Raw genomic sequence first — 22,964 nt, 5'->3', positions numbered from 1 at the left:
GCTGGGGGGGGGGGGGGAGTTGGACACTAGAGCCCATTGTACTTTTTATACAATGGGCTTTTCTGCTCATAACCAAAAAGGAGAAAGAGAAATTATTCAAAGCATGTAATTCAAAACACATGTAAAAATAAAATGAAACCAATGAAAAAACAAAACTATTCTCAATCTTTGTTCATTGCCCTGCTGGCTTAGATAACATTCTCTTTGCACCTGTTCCCAATCTGTGTGGAGCTAAAGCTGTTTTGCCTTGCAGGGGGAAAGAGCCGCACCTCAATAAAGACACTGAAGCTTTTCTTTGGCATGAATATGGCCACAGCCGTTTATTAACCTAAAGAGGTGGCCCCCCAAGCATGGAAGCGGATCTTGCCATCTTGTGATCATCCGATCGCAAGGCAGCCCCAAACTTTAGCAGATCCCTCAACGGGTGACTTGTTGGAATCCTGCACCCGGCAGTTCTGCTAATATGCGGGAGGTGGCATGCCATGCAAAACCCTCTGGGCGTTTTGCCTCTGGTGAGTTTTGCCTGCCACCCGGAAATGCGAGCCTTTTAACTGGCTCCGCATCCACTCGGCCCCTTATAGGGGCCCCCATCCAACAGGTAGGCCAGCGCGCAAGCTTGGCCCCTTCTACCAAATTCCGCTTCCAGCGTACCATCCGCCGACTGTGACAAATTATTTTAACCATAAATTCCATAAACCACAACCAGAACATTCCGGCTTTTTTTTTTTTTAATACAATAGCCAACCAAATGGGGAGGGAGGGTGGGTGCCGCTTCAGGCGCCGAGGGGAAAAGAGGCCAGGGCTCTTCCCACGGCTCCTTTTACTGAGCCGCTCCTGGCCCCTCCCCTCGCCGCCGTCGCTGCTGCGCCGCCCCGGGGAAGCTGGGAAACGTAGTCCCCAGCTCCCGGCAGCGTCTTCTTCGCCGCGTCTTCCCCCGCCGCGGCAAAGGCCCCTTCGCCCAGACTCAGGTGCTCTTCTAACCCAACAAACACCTCCATATAAACAGATCTATCTGCCATTAAACATCTTACCTCATGCTGGAAGAATATAGATTGATTACCACTCCTTTAAGTTCATACTGAGACTCAATTTTTTTCAATAAATATATTAACCAAGGAAGGCAAGAAAGGGGAAGGAATAATAAATATAAAATTCTAAAATGGCCTTGTTTTTTTGTCAGTTTCCTGGAGCAGTTTGGTGGCTACCTCTTACATTTTCAGATCCCCAGTCTTCCTTATTGGATTAAAACAAACAGTGATGTGAAAATGGGCTTTCGATAACATTGGAAATTATATGAATAGAATGTTGATTTTGAAGAAAGAATATGGAACACTTGTCTGAGCAGGGTTTCCAACCTGCAGGTGGTGGCTAGAGGTCTCCTGGGATTACAACAGATTTCCATGTGACACAGATCAGTTCACCTGGAGAAAATGGTGGACTCTATGACCTCATGGCCCCAATAAATCCCTCCCCTCCACAAACTTTTCCATCCTCAGACTCCATCTCCTAACCGAGAGTAGGCAACCCTGTTTATCAAATTTGTGATTCGTTTTACATTTCTTATTCAGAGGAAACCTGAGGCTAAACCATAAATAGTTTTACATTTTAATCAAATAAGGAAGATTGCCAGTTTAAAGAGTATTACTGATACAAAACATCGTAAGAGGACCCTGTAAGTAAAAATGTTTTAAAAACTCATTTTGGTCTAGTGATTTCCTCATTATGAGATAATACAATTTTTCTTCTGATCACTTTTTAATTTATAGCAATCACTCATTCTTCCTAATGATTCAGCTATTCTGGAGGTACACAGAGATACACACCCAGTTGCCTTCCAGTGTGATACATCCGAAAATGATGATTTGATAGCATCTGTAAAATATACAGTGTATACAACAGCTGGTAAGTCCATAGAAAGTTTATAAATGTTTTGCTAGATATTGCTTATGTTAAGAAGATTTTTATAAGATTGCCTCTGATATACTATTTGCTGAATGATGCACAAGCATGTGTTGATAGGCTATCGAAAGAGCAATCCATTAGATCCTGTTGTTGCTTCTCCTCTGAGGTTTGGGATGCTCCTGTTAAATGTATGCTAAAAATGAATGAATGCACCAACACTGAATGGATTGCATTCCAAGAAAGCAAAAACTTATTGTATCTGCAGGGCAACTGATCAAATGTTAATTGCAAAACACGCACGAATAAATATTTTAATTTAATAGCGTTTCTTCCTTATCTGTTAATTAGCTTCTGCACTGCATTCAAACTACATATATTTAGAGTTTTTTCTTCTCACTGATATCAAAAGACAGGAAGATCAGGTCGCTTAACAGAAGCAGCTGTTGACACCTTGTTCCGTTCTCCCCAGGCCCTCTGTTATAATCTTGCCATGCTGTGTAGTAAGTATTTTGCTGATGTACTGCCTACAGCTGTCAACTTGAATGTTGCTACTCAGGCTGGATGCCCGTTTGCAGGCTTCAAAACAAGCCTGAAATCAACATAAAAACACTGCAGTTCCCCCACCTCTCTCTGGCAGCATTTGTCTTCCCTGTGTGAGGCAGCAATGGTCACAAGAGAGCACTCCTGAACATTTTCCTTTGTGCTTAAAATCCTAACAGCTCAAGGAAGGTTTAGATATCTGTCTGCTTGCAAGAATGACATGAAGATGGTGCACTGAACCACTCCTGGAGTAGCACGTTTTAGAAAGTCCATGTGTCCCCTACATGATTTTTCTACAGTTTTAATTCCCAGGTGTTCAAGGGTGCAATTCAGATGTGGTTTTATGGTACATAAGGAGAAGGGGGCTTAGTTTTTCCCCTGCACTGCTTTCCTGTCCTGAATTGGCTTGGGGATCTGCTCTTTCCCCATTGGAGAAACTTGCATGTACTCATAGTTATGTGTAAGTTTGCCCTGTGGGACAAAGAGTGACTCCCTGGAGCCATTTCAGGTCAGGAAAATACTGCAGGGAAGAAGGCTGAATAGAGCCCTTCTTGACTGCTCTGGCCCCAGTCCAAACCAGGTCTGGACATGCCTGGGAACTGAGTTCCCAACATAGAAGTCTAGGACTATGTCTGACCCAAAGTTCATGAGATATAGTGGCCATGTGGATTTTATAATGTGTGGATGGATCAGCCCTTATAGAAACACACCCATACCTGAAAACTGCTAAGTTGGAAACAGACCAGAGGCTACTAAACCAGAATTTAAAAGAATGAAGCATTTTCTTTGAGGAGAGACAGTGACTGATTAAATTAAGTTATGGTGTTACTGCTAGAGGTATTGTTTTTCTGTTACAAGGTTTTATTGCTATTTTATTTTGGTTTTATGATTGTACTATTAAGGGGCTTTTTATTCACAGGGGATTTTTGTTTGTTTGCTGTGTTCTAAACATGGGCTATAGGTTGGCTCCAGACAATTGCAAGCAAAGCAGAACTCATCAAAAGGATCTTTGCTGTATTCTTTCTTCTCCTGCTCCCTAAAAAAGCTACTTCCAAGGGTTGAGAAAACCTCAGGAATACCATGGAATAATGCACTGGAGCTGAAGAGAGGAGGGAGAATTGGCCAGGCTCATGACCCTGAAGCTTTTATGCAAGCTCCTGCTTTCTTTTCATTAGAGGTTTTTTTTTGGGGGGGGGGATTTCCACTGATTGGCCCTCCCTGTAAGAAAGAAGTGAAAACTGAAAAGGCAGACATGATGCCAGAATTGAGAGGGGTGGAAATATTTCTCTATCATAAGGCATTGTCCTTACCCAAGTATAAAGATGTCTGGGGGTGTTTTTCCACTTTCATTGATTTTAAAGACATTTAATTGGATCCTTTTGTTCTTTTTCAAGTTTCCAGCACAAAGGTAATGTTTCCCCATACTCTACTAAAAAGAACTAGACTCAGAATATCAGTGGCTGTTAGTTTGATAAATTGTCATGAATTTTCATGTTCATGTTCTTGATGGGAACTAGGAGTTAGATGCAAGGAATGACTTCCTCTGTTATTGCCTGATGCTATTAGGTAAATGGCCACTGTCAAGAGACTACGTTCCGTCAATTTCTATTAGCAGTGTAGCCTAGGAATTTTTGTCTTTGCTTTTTATTGTTGAATGAAACAGTAATCACAGAAAGAAGAAGGATATATATATATAAGATTGCTATTTGGTATCTTGTGATCTTTGTAAACATTTACCAACACCCCAATCTTATTCCAGTGCATTAGTTCGTCTGCATGTGAGATTAGAGTAATATCATTGCAACTGTTATATGGGGTATTCAACTGTCATAGGTGCGATCCATCTTAAGCACTTACAGGTAGAAACGGTAAAACTTAGAATCAGGCAGTATATGATGGAGGTTACTATCTGGGTTTTGGATGATACCATGTGCAATGAGAACAACTTTAAAAAAATAAAATTATTTGGGAGTAAGAAAGCTGTGTCAAGAGAATCTGCTTTCTTTTCCCCAAATCTCCCAAATGTCTCTAGGCTTTCTATTACTTTTTAGCTTTCTAGCATTAGGACTCCTATACTATCTTGGAGACTTAAAGGGTCCATCTGGGTATGCTTCTTGCTTAGTTTATAAGCAGAATTTCCTCAGTAGGACAAGAACAGCAGTCAGTTCAGGTATTGTGTTGCAGCTATGGAAGTGAACTGTGACCCAAGTTAAATTTTGCTTCTGCCACAAACCCATTAGGTTAGTGCACCTCTGCCTTAGGCATCCCTCCCCCATATGCAATAGGGGAAGGATAATACTGACCCTACTTTACAGAGGTGTTATAAGGGTTAAATACAATAATATGTGTGAAGAATGATTTCTTCAGGATAATATGTGGTTCAAAGTCTGAAAGCCTTGTATAGGTGGCATTATTATGATCAGTTCAGTTGAGGGTCACCTGATATTAAAAACTGTAGATAAAAGGAAGGAGAAATAATAGGCTTCCTAGAGAAGTAATGGAATTGCTTCATGAGGCTGTCTGTAACAATATTATTTTCTCTAGATAGGACTTTGTCCCTGCAAAAATGTAACAGCTTTCTGGCTCAAAATGTTCTCTGTCAGAGTTTTTCACTGGTAGGGATGAGTGATGGGAGAATGAGAACATGGAAGACATGTATGTTTCAAAAGAGTAGAAACAAATCCTCATGAGTATAGTAGCTGTGTTAACTAAAATATACTCATAGGAAATATTTTCCACACGGTCACCATTTGCCTAACTAATATTCAGTTGATTACTTATAGTGGCTGTCAAACTTTTTGAAGGGGGGCTGATTTCGAACTGTACTGTGCTTTTGAGCAGCCTCTTGAAAAGTAACTTTATGCTGCTTCCCCCCCCCCCTCACTGACATTAAATGCTAGAGTATGACATCAGTCTGCACTGAACAAGTGTATATTTTTTATTTCAGGTTTCGTATAAATAAATACATAGCACTATTTGATACATTTATGTAGAGGCATGTCCAAAATTGCCACTGAGTCTCTTAGCTCTCGCCCTATTTTTCTGCTTCCTCATGGCCTTGCAGCTTACCTTCATGAGAATCATAGCCCCCTTTTGGGTCCTGACCCACAGTTTTAGAACCACTGTCTTTCACGTGATGTAGGGTTTAGAGTGCTGAATTAGGCTCTGGGAGACCCAGGTTCGAATCCACTCTGTCATACCAAGTACTGGGTGAATTGGGGCCACTCACTCATTTTCAGCCTAATCTACCTTATAGAGTTGTTGTGAGGATAAGTTAGAAGATGGGGAAAAGAACAGGGCATATGTTTTTAAAAAGCCCTAGTAAATACAAACTCTCCATAAATGGGATTTCTTCTATGAATTTTCAACAAACAGATCCTGTTTCTCATGTGTGTGTGTTTTACATGCCATCAAGTTGCTTCTAACTTACTGCAGACCTATGTATTAGTGCCCTCCATAACATTAGCAGCTTACAAACGAAAGGCCATGGCTTCCTTTGCTGAGTCTCCTGTGCAGAGACTGAAAGCACATTTTCCTCTTTTTTCTTCAGTTAATTCCTGGTCACTGCAAGGAAAATCCCCTACTCGTTAATCATTGCATTCTGCACCTGCCCTTTCTAGTGCACCAGAGCTCTTTTCCATACTCCAGCCTATTTTGGTTCTTGACTTGCTTTTGCTAAACCCAGTGACATAAGGCCGTTTATTCATGTTTTCTGATAATAGTTCTGCGGGGGAAGGAGTGTGTTGTAAGTGAAAGGGATGATTCTTCTCCTCTTGCCATGTGAAGACAGAGCCAGACAAGATCCAGAGTGTGCTTCTTGTTCTGTCACCCGTGTGAGTGAGTGTGCTGGCAACAACAGGAGAGGAGGTGGAGGCAGCAGCTGGCCAGTTTTCAGAAATGGCAATGAACACTAGACAGTTGGCTGGGCTGAGGCAATGCTGCAGTGGCGGTTTCATTAATTCAGCTTGTTTCCTTTGTAGGCAGAGGCTGTTGCATTGCAAATCGTTTCCCTGTAAAGTGCATGTGACACATTAGCTGTTTTCACTGCCTGCTATGGAATAAGAAATGTCAGTGGTAGTGACTGCTGTTTAGAGTGTAGAGCAGGGGTCCCCAACCCCCAGTCCGGAGACCGGTACTGGTCTGTTGATCAGTTGGTACCAGGCCGCAGCTCCTCCTCATCCTCCTCCCTGGCTGCTGCCTCAGGGGCTTCCCTGCCACTCTACTGCTGGCTCACCTTAGAATCATAGAATCATAGAGTTGGAAGGGGCCATACAGGCCATCTAGACCAACCCCCTGCTCAACACAGGATCAGCCCTAAAGCATCCTAAAGCATCCAAGAAAAGTGTGTATCCAGCCTTTGCTTGAAGACTGCCACCTTTGGTGCTCTCTGGCGGCCGCCATATCTGGGGCTCCCCTACGGCGTGGCACTGAGTGAGCAGCTGCAGCTTGCAGTGCTGCCCAGTGGGCGGCGGGAAGTTAAGGGTGTCGGCAGGAAAGCAAGCAGAGCAGGGGCTCAGGCAGCAGTGGCGACATCCCTCGGCAAAAGACTACCCCCCCCCTCCAGGCCTCTGTAAAATTGTCAAGCGTTGACCAGTACCCAGTGATAAAAAGGTTGGAGGTCACTGCTGTAGAGGATTCACCCACTTTGCTGATGATGAGGAGAGACTAAACACTCCCACAACTTCCTGCCATCCTCAGATAGCAATTCTATGCTAGGACATCTTATCTTTCCCAGGAAACCCTTTTTTAATCTTTGTTTCCACAAATCTGGCATACTGATGGACATCTCTTTTTCCTATGATGGGGGAAAGCAAGAGACCCAGGAGACTGGAACATAGCCTTCTTCTCTTGACCCAGGAACTAGTCAAAATTGGGTTTTCCTACAGATGATGAAAACCATTCCTCCACCAGCTGCTTTTGGACCACATACTATGATTGTTTGTGTTGGAGAAGTGAAAACCCAGTGGCCAATTTCACTCCAGACTTATTCCCCTCCATTAGAATGTATTCATAGATCCTTGTATAGGCAAGGGTACATTGATACATTCATGGAAACTGGATATACATTCCAATGGACACGAGGATAAACATGGAGTTGGCAGCCACAATCTCCCTTTCTACTGATAATATGTTAATTTTAGATTGTCTGAACATGGCCACTGTTACAGGCAAGAAATAGGGGGGAGAGATGACAGTGAGTCAGGGCTGGATTTTCCTATAGGCTAACTAGGCTTCAGCCTAGGGCCTCAATATCAAGAGGGGCCTATATTCCACATTTTTATAAAGGTTAGTACCAATCACAACATGTTTCATTTAACATATTGATATATAACACAGTAATGATGTATTTTATTATCTCTCATGTAATTTACAAACTTAAAAATGCAAAGTGAAAGGGCCACATAAGTTGAATAGCCTAGGGCCTCTTTTCATGTAAATCCGGCCCTGCAGTGAGTAATGCAGAAATCTGTCAGAATGGCTCCTGGTCTGGTGGAGACCAAAAAGGAGAAAGAAAGGGTGCCACTCTTCTGGAGTGACCGTTGGAATCCCCCCTGATCCAGGGCTATGCTACTACTGATCAAAGCAGCAGCAGCTGTCAGTGCTCTGCCTCCATGACTGAGGTTGGTAATAAAATGATAAGCTAGGAGGAGCTTCTTTCAAATGCTGAGGGGAGGGGTAACCTATTTGCTTCAGCAGCAAAAGGAGCCTTATAGCCAAAAAAGAGAAATGCAGCTCCTTAAAGAAGAATAGCTGTTTTTTTAATGCTCTGTTTTTACTACCCAGAGGAGTCCCAAAGTAGCTTACAAACACCTTTCCCTTCCTCTCCTCACAACAGACACTCTGTGAGGTAGGTGGGGCTGAGAGAGCTCTGACAGAAGTATTTTGCGAGAACAGCCCTAAGAAAACTGAGACTAGTCCAAGGTCACCAAGCTGGCTGCACGTGAAGGGGGGGCGAATCAACCCCAGTTCTCCAGATTAGCATCCACCACTCTTAACCACTGCACTGCATTGGCTCTTCGACTGATGTATTGTGGCATAAGCTGTCATGGATGAGACGCACATCATCAGATATATGAAGTATGTCCACAATTGGCATACTTACATATACATGGTCATCCAAATAAATTGTACACAGTGAGGTCAAAGGGCAATAAAAAGCAGTATAATAATAATAATAATAATAATAATAATAATAATAATAATAATAATAATAATAATAATAAATTAAATTTATTTCCCGCCACTCCCTGTAGGCTCGTGGCGGGTCACAATAGTCTTATCCCCATTAAAATACCCATTAAAAGACTTTAAAAACAATCCCAACATGGCGGAAGCTCTCATTATTCCCATCCCCTGCTATCAGAGCGGCAGGGAGGGTGGGGAGGAGATCTAACTTACTAGGTCCGGGGGGGGGGGATGCTGGCATTCGCTGACCCCAGCCTCAACCAAAAACCTGGCGGAAGAGCTCCATCTTGCAGGCCCTGTGGAAAGCTGGTAAATCCTGCAGGGCCCGCAGCTCACCCGGGAGCTCATCCCACCAGGTAGGGGCCAGGACCGAAAAGGCCCTGGCCCTGGTTGAGGCCAGGCACACTTTTCTAGGGCCAGGAACGATCAGGAGATTCTCCCCCGCTGAGCGTAAAGCCCTGCGGGGGATAAGGACAGTTAACAGAGTTTTTGAGTGTGTGAAGGGTTACCCTTGCATGCCTCTATGTTCTCTGTATTTATTTATTTATTTATTTGGAAGCTTTCTAGGTTGTCTCTCCAGACCTGCTTAAAGAGATATGACCAGGACCCTGCATTTGCAAGGGTGCCAGATTGATTGATTGATTTGATGTCAACCATGCGGTCACAGTTGTGTAACTTCTTATTCACAAGTTATAGCAAATGTATGCTGAAGTAAGAGTGAGGCCAGCTAGTGCAACCCCATTCTCCCCCTAAGCACATTCACTCTTCCTAGGCTGTAACTTTTGACAATCTTAAAGCTGACTATGACATTTCTATGCCAGTCCAGTTGTACCGAAGGGAAACACTGTGACATTTCACAACAGCGGTGTTTGGTGGTAACATTCCTGGACCCACTAAGCTAATTTAACACCTGTAGTTTGATAGGAAATCATTGTCTTTATAGAGTCCTGATGAGATAGTGGCATGCTCCCTGATGGTTTCTAATAGACCCGTTTCATGCTGGAGTCTCCCTTTCAAGTTCTTTTGCTGAAGAATGGCAGCTCTCAGGTCAGTCATCATTCCTCAACAAAGGAATTTCAAAGGGAGACTCCAGCATGATACTGTTCAATTAGTGTCAAGTTCCTTGATTAATTCTGTCTTACCAGACTTCAATAAAGACAATGGTTGCTGTTCTGCCATATACATTAAATTAAACTTGGCAAGTCATTGAAATTTATTGCTGCTGTTGTGAAATTCTGCTATGCTTTTCTAGTGTACAATAGAATCTTGCATAAATATGTCATAGATACACATCTTACAATTTATTGCCTTTGCCTCTACTGTTTTAACCCCCCCCCCCTATTTTTTCCCTTATGCCCATTTATCTCCCAACTGAAGGCCTACCTCCTGCATCTGATGAAGTGGCTCTCCTCAATGAAAGCTTATTTAAAGAATACAATAGGAAGAAGCATTTTGTTTTTCAGTGTATTTATGCAAGCTATTCAATCTGTTCACTCTTAGCATTGGCTTGAAGGCTACTTTAAACAATCGGGAATGAAAAGCCATCAAAACTGGAAACTGGAGAGATAAGCACTTTGGCAGTTGGATGAAAAAAATTAATCCCCAAGAGCATTACAGTCTAGTGATCAGAATGTGCTTAGGGTCCCAGCCTTAAAGAAATAAAACACACCTCAACCAGGACCAGGGCTTTTTTGGCTCTGGCCCTGTTCTGGTGGAACACTCTGCTGAATAACATTAGAGCCCCAGAGGACCCTACATTATTCTGCAGGGATTTCAAGACAGAACTATTCCACCAGGCTTATGGTTGAAGTAGGCAGGGACCATCAAATTGCTGGCCTCCCTAACCAAGAACCCACCTCTTTAGAACATTGCTGGAAGGGCATATGAGCTCCTTCTTCCACCCCCAGAACAGAGATGAAGCATGCAGCAACTGGGATTTTAGAATTTGTAATTTTAATATTTTTTCATAATTGATGATGATGATGATGATGGTTTTCATCTGTAAGCCACCCTGTGTCATTGGGAAAGGGCATTATAGAAATGAAATAAATAATCATAATGGCTAAAGAAAGATGGAGGAAGCTCCATCGAGGAAGCTCAAAGTGGAAAATGTGGGGCATATACTCAGGCCTCAGCAACTGATGCTGATGGCCTATATCCAAGGGTTCTTAGGGAATTCAAATGTGAAATTGTTAGTCTGTTAACCAACATGTGTAAATTGTCACGGTAGAAAATGTTACACCAATTTTTAAAAGGAGATCCAGAGGGAACCAGGAAATTATAGGCCAGTTAGCCTAACATCTGTCCCAGGCAAATTAGTAGAATGAATTATTAAAGAGAGAATTATTAGGCTCACAGAGGAACCAAACCTACTTAGGGGTTATCATCATGGCTTCTGCAAAGGGAAGTCCTGCTCACTAACCTTTTGGAGTTCTTTGAGAAAATGAACAAGCGTAGATAAAGGTGATCTGATAGTCTTCATGCACTTGGACTTCCAAAAGCCCTTTTGAAAAGGTACTTCACCAAAAAATTCCTAAGTAAGTTCAACAGTCATCAGATAAGAGGAGAGGTCTCTTATGGATTAAAAATAGATTTAATGATAAGAAGCAAAGGGCAGGAATAAATTGACAGTTCTCTCAATGGAGGGAAGTGAGCAGTGGACTTCCATAAGAATTAGTATTGGAGCTGGTGTGGTTTAATTTATTCATAAATGATCTGGAACTAGAAGTGAGCAGAGTTGTAGCTAAGTTTGTATATGACACAAAATAATCAGGACAGTGAAAACCAAGGCCAACTGTGAAGAGCTCCAGGAAGCTCTCCACAAATTGGCTGAGCGAGCAACAATGTGGCAAATTAAGTTCCTTGTAGTTAAGTGTAAGGTGATGCACATTGTAACAGAAAATCCCAGCTTTAAGTATATGCTGAATTTGCTGAGAATGAGAAGAACCTTGGGGTCCTAGTGGAGAGCTCAATGAAAATGTTTCCAAAGTGTGCTGCAGCTATGAGAAGGCAAGCTGTTTGCTGGAAGTTCTTAGTAAAGGGACTGAAAATAAAACAGGGACAAAAAAACCCAGAAAGCAGTATTTCTTTACTGAACACGTGACTAAAATGTACAACTTGCTGCCTGAGGTTGTAGCAATGGTCACAGGCATAGATGGGTTTTTTAAAGCAATTAAACAGATTCATGGAGGATATGCCTATCAGTGGCTATGAGCCATGGTTGACTAAAGGGAACGTCTACATTTAGCAGCAGTAAACTTTTGAATACCAGTCAAAAACTGGGAAAGGCATTGTCCTCTATGCTCTGTGGTTGGCTCTACAGATAACAGACTGGCAACCATGTGAGACAGAATGCTAGACTAGATGGACCACTGGTCTGACCCAGCAGGGCTCTTTCTGTGTTCTTACATTTAAAGGCCAATAAAACCCTAAGGCCAAGAGAAAAAGCAGAGTATAAATATTTTAATAAACATAAGGAAAATTTGAGAGCAAAACTAGAAACAGAAGTAAAACCATTTGGTACAAAGCCTTTAAATAATTTAGAACAGATACAGAAACCAAAGCCCAAGAAACCAAGCAGTTCAATAAGATGGGTTCTCATATTGGTTTGTTTGTTTCCATTCAAGAGAATGGAAGAAGGAGAGGAGGCTTTTATACTGTTGCCTTTCTTTGCCTTAAGGAGCCTCTAAGCAGAGAGAGTTCTGAGAGAATTGTGGCTGGCCCAAGGTCACCCAGCAGGCTTCATGTGAAATAGTGGAGAAACAATCCTGGTTGTCCAGGTTAGAGCCCGCCACTCTTGACCACTGAATTAAACAAAGATGCTAGCATGGCATCTTTGTTTAATTCATCAGTGGTTTGGGGGTTAACTATGTTGGCAAGTTTAACGACCGTGTATAAGCTGAGTTTTTCAGCACAGTATTCACACTGAAAAAGTCCTCCTCGGCTTATACGCAGGTATATACGGTAATTGAAATAACAGCCTGCTCCCAGCCAGCCAATCGTTACATTGCTTTGCAAACCTCTTGCAAGCTGAAGGTTGCTCTGGCTGCTTTTAGGATAGCAAAGGTTTGACTGAGGGACTCTGATCTTTTTTTCCTTTTGCCTTCCCTTCTTCCAAACTTATCTTTTGGTATCTGTGGGTGGGGAGGGGTCGTGTGGGTTTTGAGGGTGCTTTGTGATTTACTGTTTCTCCTAGTGTTTATTTCCTCTTTTCTTCTGAGGGGCAGCATTGTTTGCCTTTCCTTCTTGGGGTTGCGTTTCTTTTAAAAGTTGATTTTTACAGTTCTTTCAGTGTTGAGTTTTACAGCTCTTTATTTCAGTGTTTTGTTCTGGCAGGGAGGCACTACAGTTGTAGCTAGAGTAGTCCATTCTCCCAGTTTGGTAGCTGTTGTAGTTGTAGGAGGTTGCCAACTTTGGGTATTGTTCTGCTCTGGTTTGCTGGCCCTCTTTTGCACTTACAAAGCTAGTTTACTGTTTTTCTTTGAAATAAATATTCAAAAACATTTAACCTACTGGTGCCTCAATTAATGTAAATTTACCATTAACTGCTGCATTTTCCACCCTCGGCTTATATGCGAGTCAATACGTTGGCCCAGATTTTGTGGTAAAATTAGGTGCCTCGGTTTATATGCAGGTCGGCTTATATGCGAGTATATACAGTATGTTTTCCATTGCTAAGGAAGTTCTATGTAGGATATTTTTTACCGTACTGGTCTCTTTTGAATACATGAATACATGATGATTTCAGGAGATGGCAACATGAGCACTATCAACTAAATTTCACTTGAAACAACTATATATCCTTTGTCATTGTTCTATTGTCTAGGTGTATTTGATAACGTGCATGTTGCAGTATTTATGTTGTATTCTAGGAGAGAGTTCTTGAAACATTTAGTGAAACAGTTGTTGTAAGCTATGGAAGCTTGACTTTAGCCTCCAGCTAAAATAATGAGATGGTGATACAGTGTGGTTTTTACTGCCTATCCCTCCTAATCTTCAATATGAGGACATTATCAATGAATTACATTACGTGATTATAAACTATTACCTTTTGGCTTCCCATCCCCAAATGTTCAATATATGTGCAATATATCACAGGATTATTATGAAGTCATATCATGGGTGTCAATCTCAGACTCCCCACACCCCCAAATCTACAGTGGGGGGAATAATACTGACCATGGTAATAACATGGCAGTGTTGTCAAAGCTATACTTTCTCACTGTCATTCCCTGATGTCCAGCATAATATTGTTCAGCTTTATGCCCTAATGACCTGAAATAGGAGGGAAACGATATTTGGTTGTTTACTTCTCCCTTTTTAGTAAGAGAATGCTTTAGATTAAAAAAAAATTATAGGAAGTAAATTAATGATAATAAATTAACATTTTTTCACAACACACATATTTAAAAATGAACTTTTCTGTTGAGTTTATGTTGGGGAGAGCGGAGGTTGATGTTGTGATTCATCTGATACACCATTGAAGAAGAAGAAGAAGAGTTGGTTCTTATATGCCGCTTTTCCCTACCCGAAGGAGGCTCAAAGCGGCTTACAGTTGCCTTCCCATTCCTCTCCCCACAACAGACACCCTGTGAGGTGGGTGAGGCTGAGAGAGCCCTGATATTACTGCTTGGTCAGAACAGTTTTATCAGTGCCGTGGCGAGCCCAAGGTCACCCAGCTGGCTGCATGTGGGGGAGCGCAGAATCAAACCCAGCATGCCAGATTAGAAGTCCGCACTCCTAACCACTACACCAAACTGGCTCTCTGTCATTGTTATTTCTTGCTTAGAACATCCTGAACACGTAAATATTTTAGGTTGTGGCCTCTTTTTGGGTGATAAAGTGACTGCTGAGAACTATTGTTCTTGAAATGAAGTTATCTGCAGAGCAAGGGAGCAGAGGGACACGGCATCTTTATTGGGAATTCTTTCTAGGCTTTATTTTACTGTTCTGTTACTTTTTGCCTTTCTACTATTAGGACCGTATGCCATGTTGGAAAACTGAATGCTCAGTCTGGATGTTAGAAGCACATGATTTCCCCTAGCAGTGAAAAATTCCAATAGTATCTAGAAGAAGAGTTGCTTTTTAATATGTCACTTTTGTCTACCGGGAGTCTCAAAGCAGCATAGTATCGCCTTCCCTTTCCTCTCCCCACAACAGACACCCTGTGAGGGAGGTGAGGCTGAGAGAGCCTTGATATCGCTGCTCGGTCAGAACAGCTCTATCAGTGCTGTGATGAGCCCAAGGTCACCCAGCTGGCTGCATGTGGAAGAGCAGGGAATCAAACCCAGCTGGCCAGGTTAGATGCCACTGCTCTTAACCACTAAATCAACTGGCTTTACCCCAGTTGGTTCCCTTTGGAGGTGGAATGTATTAGGTATGTGAGTTCATAAACCAGAACACTGGGGGTTCATTTCAGCTCTTTATTGTGACCCCAACTTGATGGTACAAAGAGGCAAAAACTGAACCAATGAAACCCACAACCAACCCTAACTGACATACAAAAGCCCCACAATAGATCTTCCCGCCAGTGTGCGCTATTGATCAGTTTCACTTTAAACTAACTGGATCCAGCAGATGAGATCTAGCCGTGCATTCGTCAGTTATTGCAGGCTTCTGAACCTGCCTTGGACCTCAAGCTTCGTCCCCAGCAGAACTACAAACAGAATGTAGGGGATTTTTGTTTTGTCTATTTACAAATATACGAGTGTTGCATAGGTGGAAGCTAGAAAGGCACTTCTACAAGGCAGCAGATCTGCCTCCCCATATAAGTCTCTAAATCTTGTAGTCCTGGATCTGTCAGCTACCTCCAGCAGTAGCTGTCTGCTTCTTCTTCTTTCAGCATTCCTTCTAACATCTAAATTGTGCTTCTTTTGTGCACAGGCATACATCAGTTTCTTTCTTCCAAGTTAGGGGGGGGGGATTAGCTTTTCCAAATGCTCCTAGGCACTGGAACAAAAGTATTTCTTGACACTCAGGGCTCATCAACAAGATATCTGTGGTTGTTAAGTCCCTTTTTGTCATTTAGGATAAATTGATCCACAGAGGCTGAGAATATGACGTGGGCATACTTGCTATTTTTCCATGTAGCAATTCTGGTATGGATATTATCTGAACTTGTCATGTGACAGCCAGTATTTAGTGTATGTGCAGCTGTCCAGTGGGGGAAGTAGCAACTTCTGAGACCACTAGTAACCCAGTAGGGGAAATAGTGCCCCCTGGGGCCATTTTTTATAGCCCACAGACAAATCTTCCCATATACTAGATAGTCTTTGGAAGAATCAAGTGCTGGTTTCACAGATCTCCAAAACCCCATTTACCATTTAATCTTTATAACACATTAAGTGGGTAGTGGTTGTTTCCTAAAGAAACAACTTTTGAAGAATTCATACTGCACAGCATTATAGTATTATGGACAAGAGTAAAGGTGCCCTGCATCCTACCAAACAATGGCCCACCCCAGCTGAAGAACATCCTGTCATCTTTTGGTAAACAGCTCATATTTGGACTCCCGCCTCCCGTTGTTTGATAGTTACACCCTTGGATCATTTGGTGAATCAGAAGGTGGATGGTGCCAGATCTTGCATTAATCACTGAGGCAAAACTCCTACTGACTGAAGCTTCCTTTAAGTGGCAAGCACAGGATTCCTTTTCACAGTTTTCTGGTATCTTGTTCTCTGGAGTAAAATGGTGTGTAATCACAATGCATTATGGCAAATACCAGCTTAACAGGGCTGCTGCACAGAATCACATTTCATTGAGGGGGAGGTTTTGTCACTGGTTCTTCTGGGTCCTGCTGCTGGACTAGCCTTGCAGAAATCCTCCCCTCATTTTCACTGCAGAGATTTATTGGGACATTCTGCTGGGCTCGTGCTGCTCCCCCAATGGAGACAATGGAGGATGAAAGCACCTTCTTTGGGTACTCTCATGTCTAAATTGGACCCCTGTGTCTAATGTTTTCAATCTTGTAAGTTCTTTTGAGGAGAGGCTCTAGCAGCTCTCTACCTCAGACCCCACCCTCACCAGATCACTTAATGGATTGAGGTTAGAGTTGCCTTTGACTGTAATGGCCTCAAAGGCGATAATAGAGCCAAAGTATTCTCAAATATTTTGGGGAGGGGGTTGCATTGACTATATTGATACTGAACACAGATTACAGATTTCCGTCCCCCCCCTCTTTCTCAGGCATTGTCAGAGATAGCAGGGGGAGGTATTCAAAGGGCCTGCCAAGTAGCTGATGTGGCGGGCCCTTTAAATCCTCCCATGGCCAGCCTTCTCTGGCAGCGGAGAACCTCTCCACTGGTGGAGAAAGCGGGGGGAGAGGCATTTAAAGGGCCTGCCAAACAGCCGATGCTATCATATAAGCTGTTGGGCGTACCACTCTCTCCCCACCGCCCAAGGTCACCCAGCTGGCTGCATGTGGGGGAGTGCAGAATCGAACCTGGCATGCCAGATTAGAAGTCCACACTCCTAACCACTACACCAAACTGGCTCTGAAATGATTAGAGATGGCAACAACTGAAATGATTAGAGATGGCATTCTAAGATTGTCTGCCAAATTAAACCAAGTCTCCTGGGTTCCTAAGGAATTCAAATTTATTGACCTCTTAACCGGTATATGTAACGTCACTAAAATAGACCTCTGTTTTGGATTATTGGAAAATATCAATCAGTATATAAGGGAAACCAGGAAATTACAGGCCAGTTAGCCTTACATCTGCTCCAGGTAAATCAGTAGAAAAACTGTTACTAAAAATAGAATTATTAAGCAAAAATACAACTTGTTGAGGGGAAAATTGGCATGACTTCTCCAAAGGGAAGTCTTGCCTCACCAATTTGTGGATTTCTTTGAGAAGCTTAACGAGGGTGTAGATAAGGGTGATCTAGTAGAAACGTTACATTATTGTCAAACTCATGTAATTGCAATTTGTTTGCATTCATACATCTGCATTAATAATTATGCAGTTAAGTAGTTAGAATAGGCAATTGTAACCTCATATTGCTTGGCATGTCTGCTTTTTGTAATGTAGAGTTCACTGAGGGTTCAGGCCCCTTAGGTGTTTGAGAACAGTCAGACCTTGGAGCCAGAGGCAATGCTGAGGCTAACTCACTTCCGTTGAAGGCGGTGGGAGAATGGAGGTTTTTAGAAAGTGGGCGGGGCCCTCGTCAACTAGGACTTTTAAATGAGTGGCTATGCAAATTAAAATAATATTGTTTCCATGGCACCTGCCACCACAATATTTGTTTTACTTTTCCAGTTGTTTTGGATGAAGTGGTTTGTAATTTTTTCATATACGGTATTTGTGAGCCATCTTGTATGCATACCTATAATAGAAATGCAGGATATAAATATTCCAAATAAATAAATATCTTAATGTAGATCTCCAAACCTAAAAGAATGTTTCAAAAGGTGACAAGTGCCCAATGTAGCCAGGTGTATTTAGCCATATGGAATAAGTGTGGTAAATGAAAACATCTCTTGATGGTTTATCTAGTTTCACGTGTCAAGTAGCTGACACATGAGTGTAATATTTTTAATGTGTTCCACCTGCTGGTGGGCCTCTTGATGGCACCTGAGTTTTGGCCACTGTGTGACTCAGCATGTTGGACTGCGTGGGCCATTGGCTTCTCTTATGTTCTTATAGTCCTTTGCTTTCTTTTTACCCCATTAAAGTTATTTTCTGGTTGTCTAAGTATCTTTAAATTCTACTACTTTTCTGTGCTCCAGTTTTATTATTCCCTGCCTTTATTAAGGTCAGTTTCCTTAACTATTTCCTTAACTATACACATTCAAATGCTGTATTATTGCTATTGTTTGAAAAAAAGGATAGTGTTTTTAAGAAGTAGTACCACTGTTGTAAGTGCTTATGCATGTTCACTTGTTTGATCCCCCCCAGGTCAGTCCTTTAATGATTTATTCCTGGTATGTTGCAGCCTTTTTTCCCGGCTGTACATATAAAACGATATTCAGAACTCTCAGCTCAGTTTAAGCTGGATTTACAGAAAAGGAGAGCCTGCTTTGTGACTGATCTGCCTATTAAAATAATGCTTCTTTACACTGTTCAAAATGACTTTGATATTCTTTTCGTGAGAGAATTGCTCACCTTTAATCTAGTTTCCTTTTCCCTATGAAACTTCTAAAACTTGATTTAATAGTGGTGATAGTGATAAAGAAGAACTTACCCACGCATTCAACCTCTTGTTTGAGCAGGGCTGTCAAGTAGTACATGTGCAAAGTTAGCATACTAGAGAAGTAGCTTGCATGCTATTGTACACATGGTGGCTGCCATGTGTAGTGTTCCAGTTTAAATGAGACAAGGAGTATGTGAAAATGTTCATGTGTAAGTATGTATACCTGCTAGTGTCATGTTTATTTCTGGCCTTAGTCAGACTCTGGTGTAGCATTCTTCGGTATAGCTATATATATCGCTATATATATCGCTATATATATATATATATATATATATATATATAATAAAAGGTTAATAAGAATGCCATTAAAACTATTATTGTTTTTCTTTAGAACTGGAAACAAGAAGGTTAAAGAAGCCAGCTACCGATATCGTACTGGTGTTTGTACTTATAACTGGAGTTATTGTTTGTGTTGGCGTGCTCTTTGCCATAGTGTTCATCATTCTTAACTGGTAAGTAGATAGCATCAATTACGTTACCCAGTTGTAAGTTCTAACTTTTACCTTATTTATTTGTTCAGGGAATTTTTATGCCCTCTCTCCAGAGACCTGCTTGAGGCGGGGGAGTAAAAATGATACCATAAAATCATAAAAATGTCCATATTTAAACCAAGCCATTCAATATTCTGATTGACCCCAGAATTGTAGCACTAATCAAGACAAGGCATGGCATGATGTCTAAATGTGCTGGCTCAGGCTTGAAGTGTCAGATCCCAGCAAGAGAAGCTGGCTTGTCAGAGCAGTGATGGTCTGGAAGAACCAGGGTCAGAGAAAGCTGTCAAAAGCCAGGAGGGTCAAAGTAGGCAGGCAGAGCAATCCAAGAATCAAAGACTAACAGGCCCGATCCAAAGTCAGAAGTTCCAGGCATCAAGTCAGGCAGGCATCTAGCAAGGCAGGAATCAAGGAAGGCCTGTGGCAGCAAGCACTATTCACAGTTGCATCCACATCTATCTGCCATCCCAGCTATGCTTAAATAGTTATTTGCATAGATGTTATCCTGAGATGACTCATCAGTCTCAAGCAGGCAGTGATGGGCCAATAACTGTGCACTGTGCCTTTTAGTTTGCAGCTTACTTCTAAGACATTACCTGCATTGTTCTGTGGGTGTCTCTGGTAAACTGACAGGCTATGGAGCCTCGGCTGGTTCCAGGCTGGAAGGCTGGGGTGAGCTGCAAGGCTGAGGGGCTTCAGCAGGCATTTACAGCTGTGAGTCTTGAGCAGCTTGCCCTTCCATCTCACTCTGTTGGGATCCTGCCTGTGCCAAACTCTCCCTGCTCATCTCTTCTTCCGAGGAGTCTGCACTGACCTGAGGCTAGCCCATGACACTAGATGGCAAAAGATTTCTGCAGTATGTCCAAGTACAAAAATGGAGGAAGGGGCCTGTTAACATAGATAGCTTCTAGATATGGAGGGAGATAATAGGATATATAAAACAACATGTCCATATTAAAACCAAGCCATTCAACATTCTGATCGACACCAGAATTGTAGCACTAATCAAGACAAGGCATAGCATGAAGTCTAAATGTGCTGGCTCAGGCTTGAAGTGTCAGATCCCAGCAAGAAAATTATGTTTTAATGGGTTTTTATGGGATTTTATTTTTTTATGAATTTCTGTAAACCGCCGTGAGACTTTGGAGAGCAGCGGTATATAAATATAAAAATAAATACCTAAAAGTGCCAGTCATAGACATATTTTACACCTTAGGTAAGAAGTTAAAGTGAAACACATGAACCTATGTTTACCATTTGAATGACTCATTCAGAGAGCAGTGTCCTTTCTGGAACTTATCATTCAAAACAATGGCTTCACATCATTTCATGATTAAGGATGGCTCTGCACTTTAAGATGTGGGAAGATATGGTTTAATTGGTCACAGGCAATAAAGGTATCCTGAATCCATGGAAGTCTAGGAAAGGCAATTGAAGGGAGGAGAGGAAATGGTATGATGACACTCTGCGAAGTTAGGAGAAGGAAACTGATCCATGTACAAGGAACAACATGGCAAAAAGCACATGGGGCTGTAATAGACTCTTGCTATTGACAGATTCACTCCTTGCACTTTGAGGCCTGTGTCCAACCATATGATGTGGTTAACCCTGAGCACACAACCCCTTTCCCTCTGGCAGCTCACTTCATATATATTAGTGTGAATTCCAGTCCTAATGCATTAAAACAACACAAAGAGGGAGCTGGATATTACAAAGCAAGACCAGTTGAAAAAAGCTTCAGTGGAGTTAGTTCAGTGTCAGCATAAAATACTTAGAACATCTGTTAGAGAGGCTAAATGTGCATGCAAACAAAAGCTTATACCCTGAATAAAACGTTTTTTGGTCTTAAAGGTGCCACAGGACGCAAACTTTGATATAAAAATTTAGTTCAGTATGAACTGAGAGGACATGATAGATAGAAACAAACAGGGGGTGCCTCTTTCAGCGCTTAGAATCTATTTCGGGCTCTAGGCTTAGTAAAAACTACCCCAGATATGATTCTGATTTGGTTCTGATTTGCCTTTGCAGGGAAGCAGTAAAAAACTTCTGGCAAACAAAAATTTGGAAGAGCAAAGAAGAAGTATTACACACCTCATACGCTTCAACAAGATCTACAGAAGACTCAGGGCAAATTCCTACATCACAGAATTCTCAGATATCACAAGTAGAAAATTTTCAGGAACGGGGTACCTACCAGGAATGGAATGCAGAAGGAGAGAATTAGAAGGGAGAAGAAAGAGATTATTTTTAAAAAGGAGATTGTATTAAAGTATGCCAAAAATATTAAGAAAACCATTTCTGAGAAGTGTTTTTGCAAATCTGGTGAAATCTTGTTTATGAACAAGGTTGGTGGGAAACTGCAGCAACTATATTTAAATATTTATTTCAGTTGTTGTTGTGGCAGCGTCCTGGGGGACTCTTCTGCTCTGTGCTCTTGGAAACCAGGAATGAGATTTGTCATGAGGTGTTTACCAAACTCACAAAATAAATACAGTGGAACTCTGATTCCTGACATTCATGCTGCTGCATCTGTCTGTGAGGTATTTCTTGCTTTGAGATTGTGATGCTGTTGTTACAGACCTGCAGTGTCCTAAAAACAGTCATACTAGTGCAATGAACACACAGCTGTGCACCCTAAGCTTGTTAAAAATTAGTGGCCTTGTATGCTTAACTTTGTATTGGATTGCAGGGATGAATGTTTCATGGTCTGCATAAAGAATATCGTTTATTTTTTTGCATAGTTCAACTGTATCACCAATCTGTCTTACGGAGAACCAAAGTGATGTAACATAAGGGTAGCATGTCTACCTGTATGCTAGGATGAACAAATAACTTTTCTCCCTCCTGTAAATGTCAACTCCAGTTGCATTTGCAATCACAAAAAGATGTCCTTGAGAATAATAGTGCTTATGCTTTTATCGTTACATATGTACCTAATTTAGTTGAATAAGTGCCTCTTCTTTATAGCATTTTTTGATAGATCAGGTGGAACACCGATTCGAATATTTGCTCCCCAGAATAATGAATAGTGCTAATGTTTTAATTCTTACAGCAGAACATCTGAAAAAACATTAGGCTGTAAAAAGTAGAAGCTATTAAAGCTTAAAGGATTTGAAGTAATTCTGGAATTAATAGCCTTACTATAAAAGTTTATTTCAAAAACTCATGCCAAATATACAACAGTATAGATAAAATTGTTTCTCAGTAACCATAAAACTCTCCACTAAACAACTGTTAATTTAAAAAGACCCAAGAAATTTATCCATGGAATCAGACTTTATTAGTTATTCCAAATTCAGCTATTGGTACAGATGTTCTCGTTGTTCTCCTCCTACTCTTTAAAACAATTTATCAACAGTTTTAATGATACCAATTCCTTTTTAGAGAAGACAAACGAACACTAAACATCATAATCGTCATCATTATACATCGAACCGCATTTTTAAACGGCATATACACCTAATTAATCTCTGGGAGATTAAATCTGGTGACTGGAGCTGTGAATAGGCAAGATCAGGGGTCCTCAAACCTTTTGGCACATGGGGGGCTGCATTAGCGTGCCCAGTGCCTAAATCTTAAACCAAAATGAAACAAAATTATTAACTGACTTATTTAGATTCAAGGTAAGCATTCAAATGTAATGAAGACCTGTTA

At 41.6% G+C, this 22,964-nt stretch overlaps 1 protein-coding gene across 1 annotated transcript in view; it reads left to right on the top strand.

Moving 5' to 3' along the window:
• SPACA1 (sperm acrosome associated 1) overlaps positions 1-21,815 on the top strand; it is a 33,048-nt gene extending 11,233 nt beyond the window's left edge. Inside the window, exons 5-7 of the mRNA XM_077349890.1 lie at positions 1,767-1,902; positions 19,151-19,271; positions 21,339-21,815. Of these exons, the coding sequence (XP_077206005.1) occupies positions 1,767-1,902; positions 19,151-19,271; positions 21,339-21,534 (453 nt within the window). The 3' untranslated portion in view covers positions 21,535-21,815. The remainder of the gene's footprint in view (positions 1-1,766; positions 1,903-19,150; positions 19,272-21,338) is intronic.
• The last annotated feature ends 1,149 nt before the right edge of the window (positions 21,816-22,964 follow it).

This window comes from Paroedura picta, chromosome 1 (genome assembly GCF_049243985.1).
Source record: "Paroedura picta isolate Pp20150507F chromosome 1, Ppicta_v3.0, whole genome shotgun sequence".
Lineage (NCBI taxonomy): Eukaryota > Metazoa > Chordata > Lepidosauria > Squamata > Gekkonidae > Paroedura > Paroedura picta.
Note: the sequence above shows the minus strand (reverse complement) of the source record. Positions and strands in the feature narration are given on the sequence as shown.